This window comes from Aythya marila (assembly GCF_965140915.1).
Source record: "Aythya marila genome assembly, chromosome: 23".
In the NCBI taxonomy this organism is placed as follows: Eukaryota; Metazoa; Chordata; class Aves; order Anseriformes; family Anatidae; genus Aythya; species Aythya marila.
The window spans coordinates 4564160-4586231 of NC_139064.1; the positions used below are offsets into that span (position 1 = coordinate 4564160).

General features: G+C 56.0%; 1 protein-coding gene across 1 annotated transcript in view; it reads left to right on the forward strand.

The window, feature by feature from the left end:
- The window catches only part of IGSF9B (immunoglobulin superfamily member 9B), a gene marked incomplete at both ends in the record, with an annotated part of 34840 nt that extends 27948 nt beyond the window's left edge, over positions 1-6892 (forward strand). The window contains 2 exons of the mRNA XM_082778024.1: positions 6042-6163; positions 6669-6892. Coding sequence (XP_082634150.1) covers positions 6042-6163; positions 6669-6892 — 346 coding nt within the window. The remainder of the gene's footprint in view (positions 1-6041; positions 6164-6668) is intronic.
- Positions 6893-22072: the final 15180 nt, after the last annotated feature.

Consider the following 22072-nt stretch of genomic DNA (forward strand, 5'->3'; position numbering starts at 1 on the left):
CCTGGCTGATGCTCCTTGAACACCCTGAGGAGCCTTGCAGGAGTGGAAGGGAGCCCTGTGAGAGGGAGGTGAGGTGCCTGGCGAAATGGGGTGGATATTTCCAGGAGAGAGGAATTCTTCCAGCTCACGGAGAGGTTTGTCCTGGGGTGGGGAGAGCAGCGGGGAACAGAAGGCAGGAAGGAGAGTCAGATCGTGGTGATGGGAGCAGGTATGGGATGTGTGCTCTGTGGAGGAGCCACAAACCTCTCGGCACAGCAAAACCCTTTAAGGTTTGAGCCTTGCGGTCTCCAAAGCTCTTGAGCGCTTAGCACCTTCTGTTCGCCTCTGCTGATCCCAGAGCAGGGTGTCCGATGCAAAGTTCCTGCTGAGCCTTGTTAAAACCATCGGGGCTGTGCCAAACTTATCGAGAAAGAGAAGCCCTTGTGGCTGTTTTGTGTCGTCTTTATCCCCGTGCTTCCCTTAATCCTGGAGACCTGAGCGAATACAGCATCAGCCCGGCCTTGCTCAGCCCCAGCTCGTGTCCCCAGTTGTTGAGGTCCCTGCACAGGTCCCAGTTTGCTCCCATCTGAGCTGGTGGGGTTTGGGGAGCAGGGTCCCATCATCCAGCAGGACGCTGGCTGAGGAGCAGCCCTGTGTCCTGCTCAGAGTCACAGGAGCGAGTCCAGAGTCATTATCCAAAAAAAAAAAAAAAAGAGAAGCCATAAGGAAAATAAATCTCGCTCTAATAAGCGAGGAATCCCGTAAAGAGCCCAGCCAAGTAATTTCTTGATGATTTGGGGTCGTAAAATTTGTCAGTGGATGCAGAGCATGGGGATTTTGTACTAGAGCAGCCAGCTTTCTGTACTGCAGCAATAAAAGCTGAGAGGAGGGGAGGGAGAGGCAGTTTGCGAGCTCGGTGGTGCTGGGAGCAGGAGCTGTTGCACGGTGACTTTTGCTGGTTGAAGCCTGGGTGGTTTTTATGGACAAACAGGGATAAATAACGCCGTTTGTGGGCTAGCACGAGCACTTTTTCATCTTCTGCTTGGATGCAGCGTGCGGCAACGCATCCCCGAAGAGGCAAGAGGGCGTTGTTGCCTCCCTGCAGAGGGAAACCCAAAAACCACAGACCAGGCACCAAGCCCCCGCGCCCCTCGGCATCGCAGCCTGCTCTGGGTGGTCTCCCCGGCCCCCCCTGGCCGGGGCAGTGCTGCTGACACCGGGAGCTCGCGGGCTCGGGCGCGTCGGAGCCTCGGGTGACGCAGGGACGGCGGCGCCAGGCGTGCGGGAGGAGCAGCAGCCCTCGCTCCCCGCTTGAAAGCAACCAGGTTCCCCTTTAAAGACTGTCCATGTGCTGATCCTCTGCATGTGTTTCATGCCTCCTCCCGCTTGGAGAAGTTGTGAGTCCTCCTGTCTGAGTGCGTTTTTCTTTCCTTTCTTAATTATTATTTCTTTCTTTTCAGTCTCTTTTTTTTTTTTCCTTTATATATTTTCTCACTCCTGTTTTTCATTTATCTTCCTCTCTTCCCCCCTTGCTTTCCCCGTGACTATATCCCCATTTTCTCTCTCCGCTCCAGTCCCTTTTTCCCTCGCCCTCTCTCCTCCCTGCTCCTCTCCCGTCAGCATGGTGGAGTCCGTGGTGTAGCCGAGTTGTGCTGTCTGCAGACCTGTAGGAGGGCCCCCCCCTTCTCCGGTGTGCCCCCCGCTCTCACCAGCCCCTTCCACCCTCCGGTGCCGTGGCTGTGCTCTGGGGACAGGGGCTGTGACCGCCGTGTTTCTCCAGCACTGCTCATGCTCAAGGATCTCAAGCGATGCGTGGTGGCGTCCCGGGATGGCACTGCCTCAGGGCTGAGGGCGAATTCTCGCTTGCAGGACACCTTGTGGGATCCCACGGGACTCGAGCTCGAGATGGAGCCTCGTGTAGGCAGGTTGGGTGCTTCGCATAAGGAGGATGAAGGGTTGAAGGAGCCTGGCTGGGGCGTGGTGGGCTCTGATGATGGCCAAGAGGATGCTCTGACGTGTCCAAGCTGTTCCTGGATGTCGCTGTCTTGGCTCAAGGAGAGGAGGAGGCAGGGGACATCACACACCGTGTCCTTGAATGTCACAGTCTGCGTTTTCTCATGGGTTCCCCCTTGTGGGCTGAAAAGGAGTAGTGATGCTTTCAGGGGCCTTCTCTCTTCATCTTTGCTTTGAATGTGGAAAAAAGTTTGAAGAAGACGTAGCTGAGATATGTGTGGTCGGGGTAACTCTTTCCCTGTAGCCACCTCCTCCTGTCCTGGGGTGCTCGGAGCTCCCTCAGTACCTTCGCAGCCTCTCCAGGACCACATAATTCAGATCCTTTCTCGTTCAGAAGGGCTGTCCTTTGAGGACTTGAGGAAAATGCTGTGCGGGATGTTTCATGGCATCTTGCAGAAGGCTCAGGAAATTGCGCGTGTTTCTTGAAGCTCCTTTGCTTGGCAATGCACTGAAGTCTCCAGAAGTTCACCCGCCTCCCTCAACCTCTCATCTGTCGGTGGGCAGGATCTCTCACGCATGGGCAGCTGCCCAAAACACCAGCTCTGGGGGCAGGAAGAGGCTTTTGGCTGGGCTCGAAATGAAAATTAATTCCAATGAATCGGAGACCTTTGAAGGAATAAAGGGTGGGTAGAGCAGATAAAATTTGGCTGGTGAGTAGCAGCGCTTCGTCCTCCACTCCATCTCTTCCTTGCCAGAGGTCAGACAGTATTTATAGTGACACATGGGTTCAGTGCGCTCGCTGTTGATATTTGTGTGCATAAATACAAGCCCAATTAGGGAGAACTAGTGGAAACGAGCTCCAGGCAATTTCCTCATAATCCCTTGCGTGAATCTGTCTGGTTTTGTCAACATGCCGCAGTCACTAGCAGCTCCTTAGAAGAAAAAAGAATGGAAATAGGGAGAGGCTTTTACATGTGGAGCTCTAGCAATAGAAATAAAGTTGTTTGGGTGGTGGAAGAGGGATGCTGATGGGCAGTAGCAGGATCTCTGAGCTCTCCTGCATCCAGGGCTTGGTGCACGTGAGCTCTGCAGGCACGGGTCTGGAGCTGGAGTAGTTGAGGCTGTGACTGACCACGTACTTGCCCAAATGCAACTGGTGTGCGGTTATTTGTGCCCAGTGGGCATAAAATGAAAAAATAAAGCTTGCTATTGAACGTTCCTGCAGGAACTACTGCAGGGATGTCCCATGCTGTTGGCTCTCTGGGTCACTGCGGTCTTTCTCCAGGCCAGCACGTGCCCAAGGTGCAGCACAGCGGCTGGCAGCGTTGGTGCAAGTCAGCAGGGAGAGCCCCAGCAGAGCTGGGAGCTGCTGCTGGCAGCATTTCTTGCTGGAGGCTGCCAGCACGTGGCAGCTGGGGCCTTGGGAAGAACACATTTAAGACACATTTAAGCGCAGCGGCTGTACAAGCTTGTAAATGTCTTTCCTACAAGGGAAGGCTTGCGTGGATCCAGCCGGCGGGACTACCAGCTCGTCTAACGAGGTGCTTCATCTTGGGCTGATGTGCTGCTCAGCTGGGAACTGGAAGAGAGGATCTCCAGGAGCATCTCATCTACGCCTTGATGTCTCTGTAGCGATGGGAGGCATGAAAGGGGCTTTTCTATACCCCAGTTGTTGGGTTCCCATCACATCTGCCATCCCCAGCTGCTTCGTCAAATTATGCTGCGCTTTCCTTGGTGCTCTCCAAAGCTAATAGCAAGAGGGAGAGGCTTTGTAGCCACGTGCATCTTCAAAAACCAACCCCTTCTGCTCCTCACGGGGGAAAGGAACCCTTGGGAGCTCTCTGCCTGCACCACTCCAGCTGAAGTGTGAGCTGCTCCAGCAGCCGCTTGGGATCTCGGATAGAAAGCGTTGCCTTCGAGCTGTGCTCACACCGGTGGTTTGTGGCACACGTGGAGACTCCAGAGGGAAGCCTTCTGCTGGAGAGGCTCCCCCCAAATCCCTGGGGAAATGAGGGGTCCTGTCCTTCTCGGAGGTCACATCACTCCTGGGTCTGGGTTTGCTCTTGCTGATGCATTCATTGGTTTACATAAAAAGCTCGTATAGCCCAAACCTGTTGGTATTTTCAGACAGTGCCCTAGCTGGCATCCTTGCCACAATTCTCACTTGATTCTTACCGCCTTCCTCATCTGCAGCAGCGTCAAAAGGGGAAGGTGGGAGTGCCTTGCTGGTGCTGCTGTCATGGGGCTCCTCGCTGTGTCCTATGCACACTTTTTTCAGCATGCCCTGTGTTTTGAGCCTGTCGTGGTTATTTGCTGCTCCTGCCTTCTTGGACTGGATAATCTGAATTCCTGGAGTGAATAATCCGAAGTGTGATGAAGTGGGAACAGAAGAAAAGCGTCTTGTGTTTGGGTGGATGTCAGCCTGTTGAGAAGGGTTTGCCCTCTAGAAGATGTGGGCTCCTGTTCCTGCTGAGTCGCTCTGTGACTGTGCTGGGGATGTGCCACGTACTCGCTCCTTGCTGGTGGCTGACTTGGAACCTGCCCTGGGGAAGAGCTGAGCTCCAGATTTCTGCTGCCGATAGCTCTGGAGGCATGAGGAGCCCTGCACAGCTTCAGAGGTGCTGGAGGAGGAGACTTGGAGCACGCTGGCTGTGAGCAGGGGATGGGATGAGCTGGTGTCTGAGCCCTGCCACGAACACAGAAGCCTGAAGACCCAGGAGCTGCTCTCATCACTATCTGACAGCTCTGTCTGCGTGGCTGACCTGGTGACAAGGTTTGGGCACTGACCTGCAGTGCCTGGGTTGTTGGACCAGACATGTGCATCTCCTTCTCTGCAGGGTGGGACGGGGTGAGCGCAGGCTTGTCGGAGGCACGCTGCTCCAAATCTCCAGGCTCTCCTCTCTGCCTGGCTTCAGGGGGTGGCTTTGTTGCAATGATAGGTGCTTTGTGGATGCTCCCCGTGCCATCTCTGGGCACCTCGTGTGCAGGTTGCTCTGACTCAGATTGGCCTGGGGCTTGGCTGCCTTGACTCAGACTTCAGCTTGTGCGGCCTGAGGTGTTTGTGCAACTTGGAGAGACATCAAAGTAAATCTCAGGGGGAAGAGAGGGGGGATGCTGTGATGTGTTATAGATGAGAGCTGGACCAGCTGCTCTCCTAAGGAAAAGGTTTTCTTTTACTGCCCTGCTCTCTACAGCAGTCCTACCTTCCACTCCTTGGCCAGGGAAAAAACAGGTACAGTGCAGGAAAATAGAGCGAGAGCCCTTTGCGAAGGGGAGACCACTTCACCTCGAGCAGGTTCCTGTACAACAGCTACCTGGGGACTAAGTCTGGGAAATTATTGCTTTTAAATACTGACTCTCCCACCAGAGAAATTGCTGTGCAAACCCCTTCCTTGTCCCTTGCAATGAAATCTTGTTGCTGTTTTTGTCTCCGAGTCCTGGTGCGCCCTGTCCTGCCAGGCCAGAGCATCCAGCTCCTGGCGTCTTGGATTTACAGAGCAGGAGCTCCCGTGCTGCTGTATTCTGTTGTCGCTTCTCCCAGGGACCTGGGAGCGAGGTGCCGACCCCAGCTGTGCCCTTCGTGTCCCTGTCTGTCGTGTGGCCCTGTTTCTTCTTTTCCACGTGAGCAGGGCCAGGCAGGATCCCTGCCTCCGTCCTGTTTGTTGCGCCGGTGTCACCCGCCCTGTGTCGCGCACGGCCCCGGTCTCGGGGCTGTCGTGCTGCTTCTCCGTCTCCCCCTCCCTCTCCATCCTAAGGGGTTTCCCACTGCTTCCCAAAAATGCCTTATCGGACATGGGATCTGCCCCGTCCTTTGTGTCTAGCGGTGCCGGCGTGGCAGGCAGGTGAGCCGGGTGCCGCACTTGGACTTTGTGACGCAGCCGAGCCGGGGGTGCGAGGGAGGGGACGGTGGCACACACGTGTGGAGCCTCCCGTCTCCTGCAGCGTGTGCCTGGCATGCCTGGCTGGCCGTGCTGCCTCCTCCCGGGCTTCTCACCTTTTCCTTCTCCATGGCAGAGCTGGCTGGGGTCGACCGCCCCCCGCCTGGGACACCCCACGGTCCGAGCGTGGCCCGGAGCCGCTGACGGCGCGTGTCTGCTTTTCCTTTCTAGAAAACGTCCATCTCCGTCCGGGGACGCTGCTGCACCTGAGAGGCTCGAAGCTCTGAAATACCAGCGGATAAAGAAGCCCAAAAAGTCATCCAAGGGCTCCTCGAAAAACAGAAAACAATCCAGTGAGTGTGAGGACCTCACGGTCCCCAGCAGCGTCCCCTCGGTGCCCTGTGGACAGCTCAGGCTGGTCCCCGCTGGCTCCAGCACTGGGTTGGTCTCTGGGCTCCCTCCTGCCCAGCTCCTGCCTCCCAAATGGATGGCTGCTTGCCCCGTGCACTGTCCTTCCCCTGCTCCAAACCGCATTCCTCTTCCATCCTTTAACATCTACCCATCTCTAGCGGCTTTCTTTAGGATTTTGTGTTCTTTTTCATGCTGCCCAACCTGCTTCTCACGTGGCAGAGCCCCCATCCTGACCTCTCTTCCTCTCTCCGCTCCCCTCGAGGTGACCTTCCCCTTCCTCCCTTGTGAACACCCTTTCTCCTTCCAGCCAAAGTCTCCCCCTTCCCCACCTCTCGGGCAACAGGGTTTGGGGTGGCACGGGGGCGGAGGACCGGAGCCTGATGTAATCTGTTTTGTGGCACACCTGGCACCACTGGCTCTCACCCATCTGCCTCCTCTCCTCCGCAGACGGCTCTGCCTCCCAGGTTCAGCACCTTCCCAGCTCTCAGGTACTGTGGCCTGACGAAGCTGTCTGCCTCCGCAAGAAGAAGAGACACCCTCGTCAGGACCCCTTCGCCCGCCTCTCGGCGCTCAAGGACGACCTCTGCCACCGGCAGCTCCCCGAAGACCAGACAGCCATCCTCAACAGCGTGGACCACGACGACCCCAGCGGGCACGCCACTTTGCTTTAGCCTCGCGCCGGCCCAAGAAGGTTAAAAAAAATAATAATAATAGGGGTTTGGAGGGAGCTGGAGCCTCGTCTGCGTGCACGCTGGGCCGGGGGGTCATGGCAAGGATGAGCTGGGGGGGACCCTGGGGTGGGCTGGGGTCCAGGGGGGATGCCTGGGGCTGCTCCGATCTGCATCTCCCCCTTACGGCTTCAGTGGGGCGGGCAGGGGGTGTTGCACCTTGGTTTCGGAAAAGATCTCCAGATGTAAAAGGCACAGGCGGAGCTTTTGACATCTGCTTCTGCAGCGTGCGTGTAGGTAGAAATCGTGGAGTTAAGCAGCTGGCCCTGAATCGCTGGAAGAAATGACGCGGGGCGTAATTAATTGACATGAAACTACCAGCCCAACTAACAACTGGTAATCCCCTGAATCTGATTATGATAGAATGAGACCAAATAATCCCAGGAAAGCTGTAATTGTGAAAATCTCCTTGCCTCCCCCTTCCCAGCCTCCCTTTATGTGAAGATAACAGCAACAACAATGTCACTGACATCTTCCCTTACCGATCTCTGAAAGGGAAAACCAGAAAGACCCCAAGGCTTCAAAACCAGCCTGAGATTGAGAAATCACAATCTGTCTGTGCATTTGTGCTTTAACCTTGTTACCGTGTGCCGAACACTTTGCAAGCACGCAGGTATGGGCCTGTTTTCACCCACGGGTGTCTTCCCCCCGAGCGTGGCTTGTGTCAGCCTAGATGAGGGTGGTTTTGATCAATCCTTCCTGACACTCCGTGTATCACTAGCAAATGTTCTCCAGTGCCGTGCCGTGATGTGATTTCGTCCTACGGTAACGTTTGTCATCTTTATCCGTAACTGCAGAACGGGGCGACGCCGGTGTAGGGGTGCGAGCGAGCGGGGTTGGGCTGCGTAGACCCCAAAGCCTCTCGTTGGCAGCTCGCTGATCCCGAGCGAGGGCGGCTGGGAAGTGCCCGGCTCCGTGGCTCACGGCGGACGGCTTCTCCGAGCAGCCTCGCAAAGCTCAGCCCAGCATTTCGCATCGGTCTGCCCCGTGGTGCCGCTGGTTTCGCTGCCTGCCCCTTCCTCCTGCTTCAGCCCAGCTGCCCAGGCGACCTGCGACACCTGCTTTGGGACTTGTCCCTCTCTTTGCCCCGTCCCAGGAGACCCGCTGTTCCCCTCGTGGTAATGCTGTCCTAACTCTTCACCAGAATGTATTTCCTCTTCCTAGGGCAGGTTCCTTTTGGCGATTGACGTTTCTCTGGGTTACGTAGGCCTTTTTTTCGGCAGGGAAGCTGTAGCCTGCTCCGAGAACACCTGGCTTCGGCTTCTCTTCCCTGCTCCGCCTCCACTCTCAAACTGCGTGGCCTTGGGCAAGTCACCGAGCCTCTCTGTGCCTCAGTTCTCCCATCTGTAAAATGGGGACAAGTCATATTTCAGCACTTTTGTCAAGCACTTGGCTGTCTACGGGCTGCCAGCGCTACCTACGTACTGAGTGCTATTACTACCACGTGAACCCTACCTTCAAAATAGTTAGAGATTTTTTTTTTTTGAAGTGGTAAGATCGAACACTTAATTCAGGTTTGCACACTTCTTCCTCTCTGGTAAAGTGCTAAACCCGCCAGCCTGCCTGGGAATAAATACCAACTACTTCCTGTGGATATCCTTGCTTTAAGTGGATTCAGGCTGTGGAGAAATTGTCAGGAGAACCCAAGAGCCTGTAGGCATCTTTTTTTGCCATGGGCTTGCCATTTGCTTACAAACCTTTAGTTTATTCCCAGGTAGAACTGCCAAGAGATGCTCTGCAATCTCGCCTTTAATTGTGGTTTGCCTTGGTTATTGCTCTTGCTGCTGGTTGAACCTCAAAGGGCTTCGATGTTTGGAGAAACGTGCGAGCTCTCGCCTGCCTGGCCAGGGCGAGGGGTCAGGGGACGGCAATGCCAACAAGCCAAGCTCCCCAGGAGGTTCTAGGTAGAAATCTGTTCGTCAGTCTGCCTAGAAATTTCTGTTTTCCCAGGATGTTGTGCTTCCTCTTCCATCGGGATGTTCGGAAACCTGTGACGGTGGCAGCAGAGCACCGCGTCTTTCCAAATCTCAAAGCCCTGCCTTAGGTTCAAACCACTTGACAGAATCCTCTAATCGATAAGGAGATATTTTCAAGCTTTAACAACTTCATTTAGGTGGTCTTCAAACCGTGAGCAGATTTGTCGATTTGTCTCGGGAAGGAGGGAGGGTTGCTCAGAAATGCCTCTCTCCCTAAGCCTGCATCAGGGCTCTTTTTTTATTTTGAGAACCTCGTGACCTGATGTAATGCCATCAACCACCAGAGCGAGACTTCGACTTTGCTAACAGTATGACCGAGTGTTTCTTTTATTTGAGTGTGTTTTAGGGCTTTACCTAGAATCCACTTGGATCTGAATTGATTTAATGCCATTTGCCCGTTCGGCAGTGGGAAAAACTCTGCCCGGGTGACTTCAGCTCCCTGGCGTGGGTGCGAGAGGAGCTGATTTCTGCCCCAGACCGTGGCTGATGTTGCAGCGGAGAGGACGCGGGGCCGTGGGGGGCCGCATCCAGCCTCCCTGAGGATGCCCGATGGGGCGAGCGGGTGCCTCGGTCGTGGACGTGAGCCCCACAGGTGATGTTCACCCCGCGCGGGGCCGGGGACGCTCCGCGGCGCGATGCCCCGCTGGGTGGGGGGCGCGTAGGCTCCGTGCCGCAGCTCGCTCGCTCGTCCTTTCGCTCTCGTGGCCTGGACCTCTCTAGCAGAAAGCTTCCTTTTTTCCTTCGAGTGCTTTCCAAGCTATTTGCGATGCCCGTTTGTTACGGGCGAGGCAGCGTCTTTGGGCTCTTGAGGTTTTGACCTCGGGACCGTGCCCCCGTCCCCGCCGTAAGGAGGAGGATTTGGAGCGCAGGGAAGGTTGACGGAGCGCGCCAGCTTGCTTGGTCAATCTTTTGAGAGTTTGTTTTCCTTTTTGCAGGTGTTTTGAGCCGATGGGCCCCCCTGCTTTTCATGGTCTTCGACCTTTAAAGGCTGGAGCTGCAGCCCTCTCTCTTTCAGCCGTGTACCTGCCACGCTGCTGGAGTGGGAAATCCCGCCAGGGCGCCTCGTGGACGCGTCTCTTCCCTAAACCATCCTTACCTCCTTTCCCCGCTAGACCGAGTTACCTTCTGATAGACTCTTGCCACGTGCTGGGCCGTGCTTTGGCAGATGGGCTCGCCTCTTGCTTTGGCAACTTCCTCGCTTCTCCCAGCTCTCTGGTTTCCATGCCCTTACGGGGTTTCTCTCCTCTCCTCTCCTCCCGCGGACCTGGGACATCGAAGCTGTGCCAGACGATGCCAAACGTTTTCCCCCATTCCATCCCTGTTTGAACTCCGTTTTGTTTTGGTTGTTTGCAAACACGGCTGCTGCTGCTTTTTTCTTTTTTCTTTCATGCTGCAAAATATATCTTGATTTTTTTTATCTTCATGGGCCAAACTCTCTTATTTTGTAAGCTTGTCCGAGGTAGATGGTTCTTGCTGCGGTGGTAAACGTGTGGTTCCTCCTTGCATGGCGCAAACGCGACGTGTTCCATTAGGTCTCATGCAACGAGCTGGGCTGTGGTGGATAAAATGCTTCTGTGCCTGATGAGGGCATTGTCCTTGGGCTGTGCCAATGTGTCCGTGCAGCGAGCACCAGCTCTGGGGGCCCGGTGCTGCTGGTGGGTGGGAGCAGTGCCCTAGGTAGGGGTTCCTGGTGGGCTCTGCCCACTGCAGCCAGGCTGTGGGGCTGGGGGAGCACCGAGGCTGCTGCAGGTTTGTTCTGTGAGCATTAGGAAGTGAGAAACAGGCAGGATACAGATGCCCCAAGCTGGGGGTAGATAAAGTAGAGAGGTGTGGACCCCTTGAAAGGGTGGCTGTAGGGTGTCGTCCTGTGCACCCTGCATGTAAAGTTGGTGCTTTCCCTTTGTAGGCAGGTCTGAGTGCGGAGATGTGCTGCCTGGTTTTGTGGCAGGAGCTGTTGAGCGATCTAGGCCAGGTATTTTTCAGGTAACTTGGCTGTGCAAACCCACCGATGGCTTGGGTTTTGTTTTTTTGATGGTTTGGTTTTGCAGCGTTTACGTGAGTGAAAACGCAAATCAGTGCCAGCAGGGAGAGCAGGAGGGGTTTGTGGCTGCTGGTAAGGCTCCGTTCCTACGCCTGCCTGGGGCTGTGTACGTGGGCACTGAGATGGGGTCTGTAGGATGGGAGCCTGGAGCTCTCTTTGCAGCCCTCTCATGGACCAGGGGCACCTCTGGCACAGGAGGGCACTTTGTGATGCTGCTGGTGTGGGTGGCTCCACGTGGAAGCCCCCCGTGCAGAATGGGCCCCGTTTGCTCCCGGGGTGCTGGGAAGTGCTTGTGTGGGTACCTGGTGATTTTCCTAGGGCAGGGAGTTCCCTGTTGCTGCTGCATGTTGATCACTTGGGGTTTCAAGGCTGTTCTGGGTGGCTGGTGGGCATGAGGCTGGTGTGTCTGTGCGCTTCCTTGTCACCCCATCCAGTGCCACCACGCTGTGCTTGTCACTGCCCTTGAGGGAGTTCTGGCAGGTGCCAAACTGCAGGGGAAGGTTTGCCCAGAAGGACTTCTGCCTTGGTTTCCCCATCTCTATAAAGAGAGTAACAGCCCTGCTGTGCCTACCTCCAGGGGTGCTGAGGGCTTAGGGCTTGTGCTGAGCACTCCGGCTCACCATCCGAGGGCTGAGTCACATCTGTGGCACCTGGGCATGACACACGGCTCTTGGCTTACTGCTGCTCACATCCTGCAGTTTGGGTGAGGATGAAATGTGCCTGGCATTTTGGTTTCCCCTCCTCCTCAAGGCAGTGAGGGAGAATTTGGATTTCTTTGAGTTTTGGGCTGGTTTCGGCACGTGTTTTCAGCCATGCTTCTGGGCTTGGGGTATTTTTTCGGAGAGCAGGGAGGTTTTCCTGGGAGGCCTGAAGGCTTGCAGTCCGCAGGGGTTTCTCCACATCCTACTTGGGCTCGCTGCAGCCCTGAGCTGGCAGAGCTGATGCTTTTTGTGTGGAAGGAAGTCTTTTCAAGGAGCCGGAGCTAAAAGCAATGTATATATGAGATATAAATATATAGAGACGTGTAGGACAAGGGTAGATATGTATGCGAAGTCTGGTATATTTGCATGTAAAGGCAATGTTTGTCTATAGGGGGAGAGTGTTTAGAGCTCTGTTGGTAGTGATGGGGGGGATTGGGATGGCCAAAGTCGGGCAGGGGGTGGGAGCAGCCAGGTTTGGGATTTGGGAGCGGATGGGCACAGGGCACCTCTCCACTGCCCCATGGCAGCAGGCCTGCTCTTCACTGCGTCCCCGTCCCTGCTATGCAGGACCAGGTTTCTTTTTTATGTTCCCCCCCCCCTTTTTTTTTTTTTTTTGCTGTGTTCATTGTACATGACTCATCGCTGGGCCGTGATAATGAGCAGAAGGTGGGAGCGAGGGGCCTTTTGCCTGCATGTGGGTCATTAAAGCGGAAAGAAACATCACGTTGCCTCAGCTGTGGTGTCACTGCGATCCTTCAAAGGGAAAGCAACGCCGTGCAGAATCCCTTATCTAAAAATCCATGTAGATGCTGCTCGCTGGTTACTCACGTTAAAGCATTTTGCTTTTTGCATCTGTGCTTCCCAGAAGAGCGTGAGTCAGACGAGATGAGAGGGATACGGCTAAATTGGCTGCGGAGCGCCGCGCGGGCAGGGCCAGGCTGTCCCAGCGGCGGTTCCTCTGCGGGACGAGATGTTCTGCCTCCCTCCCAGGCGCTGCGTGGAGCCGGGTCTTTTTATAAACTCATTAGCAGGACTTTTTGGGGCAGGGGATTCATCCACCAAAGGCACCGGAGGCGACATCAGAGCTCGCCCGCCCGATGTGCTGCAGCGTTGCCGCTTTGCGCACCGAATCGGGAGCCCCTTGCAGGGCACAAAGGCAGGCTGGACCCGCTGTGGTCGCAGGCAGTGATGACGTGGGCTGAAATTGCAAAGTGTGTGATGGCTCTGGGTATGGGGATGGCCGAATTATTTTTTTTGGATGCTCATCACCCACCAGGGAACCCATCCCCATGCTGCTTGGGCATGGGGTAACCCTTTAAAGGGGATGTTGGCTCCCATTTCCACCCTTCAGCTTAGTTTTGTTTTGTTTTTCTAGGTGGTTTTGCTTCTCTTTCTCTGTCCTTGCAGAGGAGAGGCTGTGAGGTGTAGCTGGTTCCTATTAGAGGTGATTGCTGAAATCTGTAGGGAAAACATCTGTAGGGGAAATGCACGAGCCAGGTACTGCAGGGCTGTTGCTGGCTGAGGAAGCAGCGATGGCACGTGTGATTTGGCACCTTCTGTGCACAGAAAAGAGGGAAGCTAGCACTGATCTTTATTTCCATTACGTCCACTGCTACATGCAAAGACTGCACGGCTTCTGGGAGAGGCTGGAGGATGGAGCCTGCTCCCCTCTCCGAGTGACCGGGAGGAGCTGGGGGTCACACAAAGCAGTATTTCCCCAATTTCCCCATTTCTTTGTGTTTTGGCCTGGCAGGTTTGTGCTGTCTAAACTGCCCATCCCTTGTTGTGTGTGGCAGTGGGTGTCTCGCCCAGCGGTGCTGGGTGACCTCAGGACGTGTGCCCAAAGCATCCCAAATCCCCGGGGCTCTGGGTGTTTTTTGATACGTGCATGGACGGATGAAGGACCGAATACGGGGAGGGGGCAGAGGGGCTGCTCAGGGTTTGGGGGTTTGGATGCTGCAAGCATGCGCCGTAGTGGTAGGTGATAGGGGTTTTATACTGGTTGCACTGGGGCAGGGTGTGCGGTACGGAGGGGCTGGCATCCTTTATTTTTTGCACTGGTCGGAGCAGGGGGGCGCAGGCCTGTCCCCTGCGGTGTCCCTGTGTGAGGCTGGGGGCTCTGGGGACACCAGGAACGGGGAGGGGGCTGCTGGGCACCGGCTCCAGCCACGCACAGCGGCCAGCCCCTGCTCATCGCCACAGGGAGGAGAATTTGCCCAGGTTTTCACTTTACCATCGAAATACCAATTTCTCTCCCGGGGGGGAGTTTTGTGCCAGTTCTCTGCCGAGAGGGCTGCCAAGGGGGTGCCCATCCTCAAGTCCCAGGCTTCAGCCCTGTGGTCTTGAAGCCCCTGTGATTCCTGCCCACCCAGCACTTCAAATAGAAAATGACCAGAGAAACGAGCCCCAGTATCTCTATCTAAATAAACGATATTGGTGTATCGAAACTGCGTTGTATATAAAATTATACAAATATATAGTGACTTTCTATTTTAGAAGGGGGGGGAGAATAACTATTTAAAATAATTCCTTAGTACTAGGTGTCAGAAACTTCTGTGCAGCATGAGAGAGGCTGTCAGAGGTGGAAAGAGTCTAAAACAGCGGGAGCAGAGCGAGTATTTTTACATTATATTGCGCTTAGGCTTCTCTGCTTCTCCATCCACCTATAAATAGACAAAAAAAATATATATACAAATATATATATATAAAAAAATATATATATCTAAGCCACATAGCTGTTTTATTTTTGTATCCATGCCTAGTGCTGTCTGAGCAATACGGTGGCGAGGGGGGGGGAGAGGGCTGGCTGAGGCTGGGGGCTTGGTGCGGGGTCTGCCCTCCGAGGTGGTGTGCTCTGCTTCGCCTGCTGTCCCGCCGCGCGGTCGTCGTCGCTGCTGCTCGCTGTCGCCTTGCTGCTTCAGTAGAAAAAGCGGAAAAAAAATAAAATAAAATAAAATAAAATTAGGAGCGGGGTTGGGGGGCTCCCCGCGGAGCCCCGGCTGCTGCCAGCTTGACTCGTGCCGTGGCGAGGTGATGGTGCCCGGTGGTGCTTGCACGGAGGGGCACGCATCTTGCTTTTTATTTTTTATTTTTCTTCAGAGAAACAAGTGGAATTTTAGCTCAAAGGGTGCTATCGGCAGTGGGAAGGACGTGGCTGCTCGCAGCCCGGTGGCACGGGACGTGGTGGGGGTGCTGTGGGGACGGGCTCCCCGTGCATCCTGTCCCCGCTGCCTTTGGAAACCCACACGCCTGGGGGACGGGGGGCAGAGCCGGTGCCACCCCAGCGCAGCCCCCTCGGTGTGGGCAAAGGGGATTTGGTCTCTTCGGTGCTCCTGCAGCCCTGGCTGGGCGGCCTCGGTGCTGTCTCCCAGTGTAGGGCCTGGCCCCGGCGCTTAAATACCTCTTTGGGAAGAGAAGATCTCAGAGCCTGGAGGCGGAGCGGGGCCCTGCGGGCTGCTCTTACCCGCGGGGGTACCATGGAGGGGTCGGCTCATCAACGCCCTGAATGTGGTGGGGGTGCTCTTGGATTTATCTTCAAAGCAATACAGACCCGCCACGTCCCCTGATGCTCGCCGTGACCCCGCTGTTTCCCTTGGGGTCACATCTCCCCCTGGGCGTCCACCCGTGGGCTCTGCGCTCCCTCAAGGCTCCAGTTGTGCTTTCAGCACCGAGCCCAGCCTGGGGGAGATGCTGGAGCCATCCCTCTGCTCCTCTCCTTGGGGGGGACAGAATTTAGGGATTGCTGCGCAATGGGGCCAGAGGATGCTGCTCCCCTCCATGGGCTCAGTCCCATGGCCCTGTGGGGGCCCCCCGGTGCTGTTTTGGGCTCAGTTCCCCCTGCAGAGGTGCCAGGCACGCAGGACCTCTTTCTTCTGTCTCGCCGCGTCCCCAACCGACCGAGGCACGAATGTAACGCGTTTGGGAGGGCGAAGGGTGCCCGGAGCTGGCCCCCTGGCAGCGGCACCGTCTCCTCCGTAGGTGTCACCTGTATTTTCCATGATCTTTCTGTCTTCTTCGTTGGGGTTGGGTCGGGGGGAGGGTGTTTCTAATATCGAGCCAAGATTTGTTCAGCACCACTTCTTGATATCAAAGCGAAGCATGTTTGATGGAACTAACTTGCATTTATTAGCGGTAAATACATAAGTGAAGTATTTTATATGTTTAAAAAAAAAAAAAAAAAGAAAAAGAAAGCGAAGGGACAGGACGTCTCTGTGGCCGCTCCCTGGCGGCGTTCGGGCCAGCTGGCTTTGGGGTATCTCTGGGGGAGGGTGGGCTGGGTCGTGGGCAGCTTTCTCCTTTTCCCCATCTCCCCTTGAATCACTTACAGAAAAAAAAAAAAAAAAAACAACAAAAAACCAGGAGCAATGTTTACAAAGCACACTTTCCACAGTACCGTTAACCCTCTGGATGCCAAACAGACACAAAGAGCCGCTCCTCCCCTGGGCGCCGCGGGACCAAGGGGCGGCCGCGGGGCCAGCATCAGCCCGCTCCCCTCACTGCCATTTTATGTATTTTTTTTGGGTACACACAACCCCGCTTCGTCCATCCGCTGTTGCTGAGCGCCTTTCTGGGGGGAGCTTGCTTCTCGCGGGGTCTTTGCTTCCTGGGGGCTTCCTGCCCCTTCCCAGGCTCTCCCTGCTGGGAAAGGGGCAGAGCTGCGGGGCAAAGCGCCCGGCGCTGCTCGGAGAGGTGTCAGCTCGCCTGGGAGAGGCCAGCGCCCTCCCAGATGCACTTTAAGGCCAAACTTCTCCTTTTTAAAATGCTTTCCCAAGCACTTGATGAAACAACCCTGCCTCGGCTTCTCCCTGGGGCCGGCAGAAAGCAGCCAGGGGGATGCTCCCGTGCCCCTGGAGGTGACGTGGGACCTTCTGCCCAGCTCTGGGGACCCTGCTCCCTCTGTGCTTCCCCATGGGAAAGCCCTACAGAAACCAAACGGAAACACCGACGTTTCTGTAGGTTTCTCGAGCCATCCTTTGGGCATCCAGAGAGAATTTACATCCGTGCGCCAGCTCCATAGGAGGGTCCCCAGCCCCTGTGGGGACCGCAGACTTTTTAACTCCCTTTGATAGGTTTATAGTCTCTGAACCCTCTTAGACTTCCATAGGTAGGTCTTGATATCATTTCCTCCTAACTCTACAGTATTTTCTTTACAACTCAACAGGTCTCTGGTTGTGTGGGACAACTCTTATTGTTATTTTTTAAAATTTCTTGCCTCTTGACACACAGACTGGACCATCCAACCTCGTTTCCATTTCTTGAATGTCGAGTATTACGATGTATAACACACGTTAGGGTGCTCTTTGGTGCTGTTTCAATGGTAACCAGTGGAACTGACTTTTTTTAATAACAATAACAATAAAGAAAACTTTAGTAAACCTTAGTACCGCTGGTTCCATACTCTTTGTCGTTGTGACTTTTATTTTTTTCCTTTTTTTTTTTTTTTTTTTTTTTACTAAACGTAGCGATCGGCTGCTGAATCTCTGTGGTGTTGGGTGCTGCCTTGGGCACTTCGAACCGTGGGCAGCTGCTAGCAGAGGGGTTGGCTGCGGAGCAGTTTCCAGCAGCTGGGTTTGATTTGTGTAGTTCTTAACTTGCACAGATGCACACAGCAAAAACAGCATTTGGTGTGAGCCCAGATGGCAACTAGAGGGTTAATTTTTTGAACTTCAGGTATGTTCCTCAAGAGAGAAAGAAAATAATTAAAAAACTAAAAAAAAAAAAAAAAAAAGAGAAACAAACCACTATTTTTTCAGTGAGCTTTTTTTTTTTTTTTTTTTTTTTTTTTTTTTTTCTGTAAACGATTTAGAAATAAATCTGAGACATGATGGTGCTGTACCAAAGCCTTATACGAACACTTACTCTGCGCTCTGTATACTCTCTGTATCTGTATTGTTGCTCTCGGCCTCCGTTCTCGTGAAGGCCTCCGAAATGCCAGCAGCAGGGACCAGCGGTGGCCTCGCAGGTGCCACCGGGGTCCCCGGGAAGGGTCTCCAGGAGGGACCCCGGGGCTGCGGGGAGGGGAAGCCACCATCCGCCCTGCGCAGCACGGGGCAGAATTGGGGCCCTTCGCCCCCCTCTTCTCCTTCCAATTGGGTGCTAACCTGCCCCGGGCAGGGAATTGAGACCTCCTCGCTGCCCTCCCCGCCTGCCTCGGGGGGGTTTTTACATCTTCCAGCTTGGCCAACGCAGACCTCCCGGGGCCAGCCTGCTGCTGGGGGTGGCCCCGAGCTGCGTCTGCTTTGATAGCCCTAAGCAATAAACCCGCTCTGCCAAGGCAAACTGGCCCCTCGGGCTCCTGGACTGGTGTTGGCTCCCAACTAAACGCTCACAAGCCAACAAAAAGTGGAAGAGAATAGCTTGAAGCCCTGCCTTACTGGAGGTAGCTGGTCCCTCGGTCTCCACCTGCTGGGATTTTAAGGCCTGCTGGGTACTTAACAATTTATTGCTGGTAACATTGCATGTTCATAGATTGACTTCTTATTTTTCTTTCTTTCTTTTATTTTTTTTTCTCCTCTAATGTACCCACTTAAGAAATGATGGCGGTGTTGCGATGTTACGTACAACTAGCCATTCTGTAGGAGAATGATGGGTTTTGGAACTGATTAACTTGCTCCTCATGTAACATTACCCTGCTTCAGAAATGTTTTGTATTTTGATATAAATAAACATTTGCTAAAAAAAAAAAATAATAAAAAATAAAGTCTGTTTGACATCATTGGGTTGGGCTGGGGCTCTTGGGCTGCTCTGGGGCTGTTGCCAGAGAGGGGGGGATGCTTGTCCCTTGGGGTCTGGGGGTTGGGTGGGTGCCATGGGTTGAATTCTGTTGGGTGCCCTCAATCCCACAGCCACGGGTGTGATGGGGTGGAGGTGGAGGCTCTTCTCCCCAACCTCCATCCATGTTTCATGACTTTCTCGGGGCAAGATCGCTGGTGGGGCGAGAGCTTTGCTCCCTGCCACCCTCTCCAAGCGGTGCTGCAGCTCGGGGCAGTGGCAGCTTTACGCTGAGCGGGGCAGGATCGGGTCCCTCCCCACCCTTCTCCCCGTTGCTCTGGGAGCCCCGTGGTGCCGGTTCCAGCTCTGACCCAACAATCCGGGGGTGCCGGCGGTGCCGGGGGCTGCCCCGGGGCAGGGTGCCCAGGATGATCGTGTCCCTGTGGCTGGCGTACATCGCGGCACGGAAAGGCACCGGCGGGCACATCCCCACCGACAGCGCGCCACCGGTGAGCAGGGGGCGGCGGGGGCTGTGCCCCCTGGCTCCTTGGGGCAGGTTTGGACCCTGGGTGAGTCCCGGGGCTCACCGGGTTCCCCTCTTCCAGGATGGCCCCGTGGAGGATGTGGATGCATTGGCCACGGTCAGTTGGTGTCTGCGCAAGGTGAAGATGAGGCAGGAGAATGCCCGCAGGGGTTGGGGGGAGCCTGGGCTTTATACCCAGGGCATTTTTTTTTGAGGACCGAGCCAGTGCCGCGTGTCGGGATGCAGCCCCTGGTGCAGCCACAGCCAGCCTGCAGCTTTGCTCCCTTCGCAGGGCGAAGAGCTGCTCTCCAGGTTGTTCCAGAGGGTGCTGGAAATCTGGGCAGAGCCCGAGGCAGAGCCACAAGGAGAGCCCCAAGGAGAGCCCCGGGCAGAACCACGGGCAGAGCCCTGGGCAGAGCCCCAAGGAGAGCCACGGGCAGAGCCCTGGGCAGAGCCGCGGCCAGAGCCCTGGGCAGAGCCTGCAGCAGCTCCTCCAGCCTCCCAGCAAGCTGGTGGTCCAAGCCCCCAGGTCAGCACCCACGGCAACACCTGGGACCCCAATAAACCCCTCTGGGGTGCTGGGATGGGGGGCTCTGGGGGGGCTGCCTGAATCCTGACATTCCCTCAGGTGGGAAACCCTCCTGCCTGCACCCTCAGAGGCAGCAGGCTTCAGCCCCCCTGTACCCACGCCAACAGGACACAGGGGAGGTTTCCTCACCCCCTTTCCCACCCCAGGGTCCCTCCATCCCCTATCCCACCCCCCCGAGGACCTGCTGCCATGGTTAACTTGCCCCCCCCTCCACTTTCCCCAGGGTGATGCTGACCGTGGGGTGCAGGCGCACGGGCAGGTCCTCGTGGAGGACAGGATGAAGGTCCAGTACTTGAGGTGGAGGTAAAGCCCCGGGGGGACACGGGGCACCAGGAGGGGTGCTGGGGGCAGCGGTGGCTGTGGCAGCATCTGAGGAGTGGTTCTTGCAGCCAGACCCGTGTCCATCGCGTCTCGAGCCTGCTGGAGGATGATCTGGTGGAGGACAGGAAGGAGCAAGCTGAAAACAGGTGAGGTCCCCTTGGCATGGATTTTTTGGGAGGGCTCCCTTTGCCCAAACGTGGGTTTGTGGCTTGTGGACCCTCAGTAGGGGAGAGGCCCAGATCCTTTTCACCCTGCTGTTGTTCTATCATACTGGAATTAAAAGCAGGAGGGCATCAAAGCCTGGCTCCCTGCAAGGAGAAAGGGGGTGCCCCATCCTGGTGGGGTCCTGTGCCCCCTGCCCCATAACCTCCGCTGGCCGCAGTGTGTCCCAGGTGCTGCTCCAAGGCATGCCAGACACTGTGATGAACGCTGTGATGGAGGCTGTGACGGAGGCTGTGAAGGACACCAGGATAGACACCATGGCAAACACTGTGATGGACACCATGGACACCATGATGGACACCATGAAGGACACCATGAAGGACACCGGGACGGACACTGGGCTGGACTCCGAGACGGACACCGGGATGGACACAGGGACAGACACCGGGACAGACACCAGGATGGACTCCGTGATGGATTCCATGATGGATCCCATGGTGGATCCCATGATGGATCCCACGCTGGACTCCACGCTGGATTCCATGCTGGACACCAAGAGCCAGGCCCCGCTTTCCGATGAGGACTAGGAGGTAAGCGAGCCCTGCCCCACTGCTCACCTCCCCCTATCACCCCCCGTGCCCCTGCCCCAGCTGCTTCCACCCCTTCCCTTATGGCTCTCCACTTCTCCCTGCAGGTTGATGCTCTCCCCGCTCCCCTTCCCTGGCTGCGTTTGGACCTTTTTGTCACCTCCGTGGCTCTGGCTTGCCCAAAAATAAAAGGCTGCGTGCACCAGCTGGGCTGCGCCTGCTGTGTCCCAGTGCCACGTCCAGGACTGGTGGCCAGTGCCACGAGGCCTCCAGCCCTCTTGGTGGCCGTGCCACAAGGTGGCAGTGCCGGCGGAGAGATGACAAGGAGAGGATGGGAGAGGAGAAAAAAAAAGAGGCATCTCCACGGGAGGCCTCCCACAGCATCGCTGGCCATCGGTTATCCTGCTGCGGAGCCGGGACGGAGGGGCTGCTGCCATCCATCCACCCCTTTTCCCTTCCCCACCAGTGCTGTCCCCACAGCACCAGGTCCCTCTGTGTCCCCCAGCCTCCCTGCAGTGACAGATTTGAGGGGCGGGTTGCTTTTTGGGAGGATTCATGAACTTTTTACGCCTCGGTGTGTTCGATGGGTGCTCGGGGAGGTGCAACACCCAGCTCGGGGTGCTGGTTTCCTGCTCAGCCCTATGCTCACCGGGAGGCAGGGGAAGGCCACAAGCAGCCCCCTCGCTGGCTGCCTTCCTCCTGCCCATGGGAGGCGGGTGATGGGGTCATTAAGGAGCTCTAATCAAGCTTTGCTCCACGCCTGATTAAGCCCTGCGGGAAGGAGGAGGGGAACCAACGCGCTCACTTGCACCTGGACTCCAGGGGAAAGGAGTCGTGCTGAATTAGAGGGAAATGACCAGCAAATACGAGGTTTTTCAGCTGTAACCGAGGCATTTATGGAGCTAAGTGATGCTGGAGGAGCTAATTGAGGTGCTTGTGGATCAGGGATTTCAGGACTGTGGGGTGCTGCCTGGGGCAGGGGCTCCCTGTGGCTGAGGAGCATGGAGGTGTGTGGGACCCCCGAGCCCAGCACCCCCAGTGTTACGGGGTCAGCTCAGCTGTGCTGGTGGGGCTGGGGAACACGCAGGGGCTACACATTGTCCTTCAGCAGGACAAAATGCCTCTCAAGGTGGCGAGGAGAGCTTGGGCTGCCTGGGAGGGGTCTGGGCTCTGCGGCGCCTCCGTGGGTGCAGGAACTGAGCCTGGAGCTGGGGAGGGGTGCAGAGAAGGTGCCCTGGATGTGATGAGCCATGAATTGAGGCACTTCCAGAGCCTGAAGGTCCCCTTTTTGCAGCCAGGTAACAGGTTTGTCTCCTCTCCTCCTCCCAGCACCAGCACCATGCATCCTCCTCCTCCTCCTCCTCCTTCTCCTCCTCCTCCTCCTTCTCCTCCTCCTCCTCTTTCTCCTCCTTGGGCTCTTGTCCCAGGGTCTCACCTAGCAAAGCAAAGGGAGGAAGGGATCTCATCTAACCGAGGGGCTGCTCTGGATGAGGCACGGTGCCTGCAGGTGGC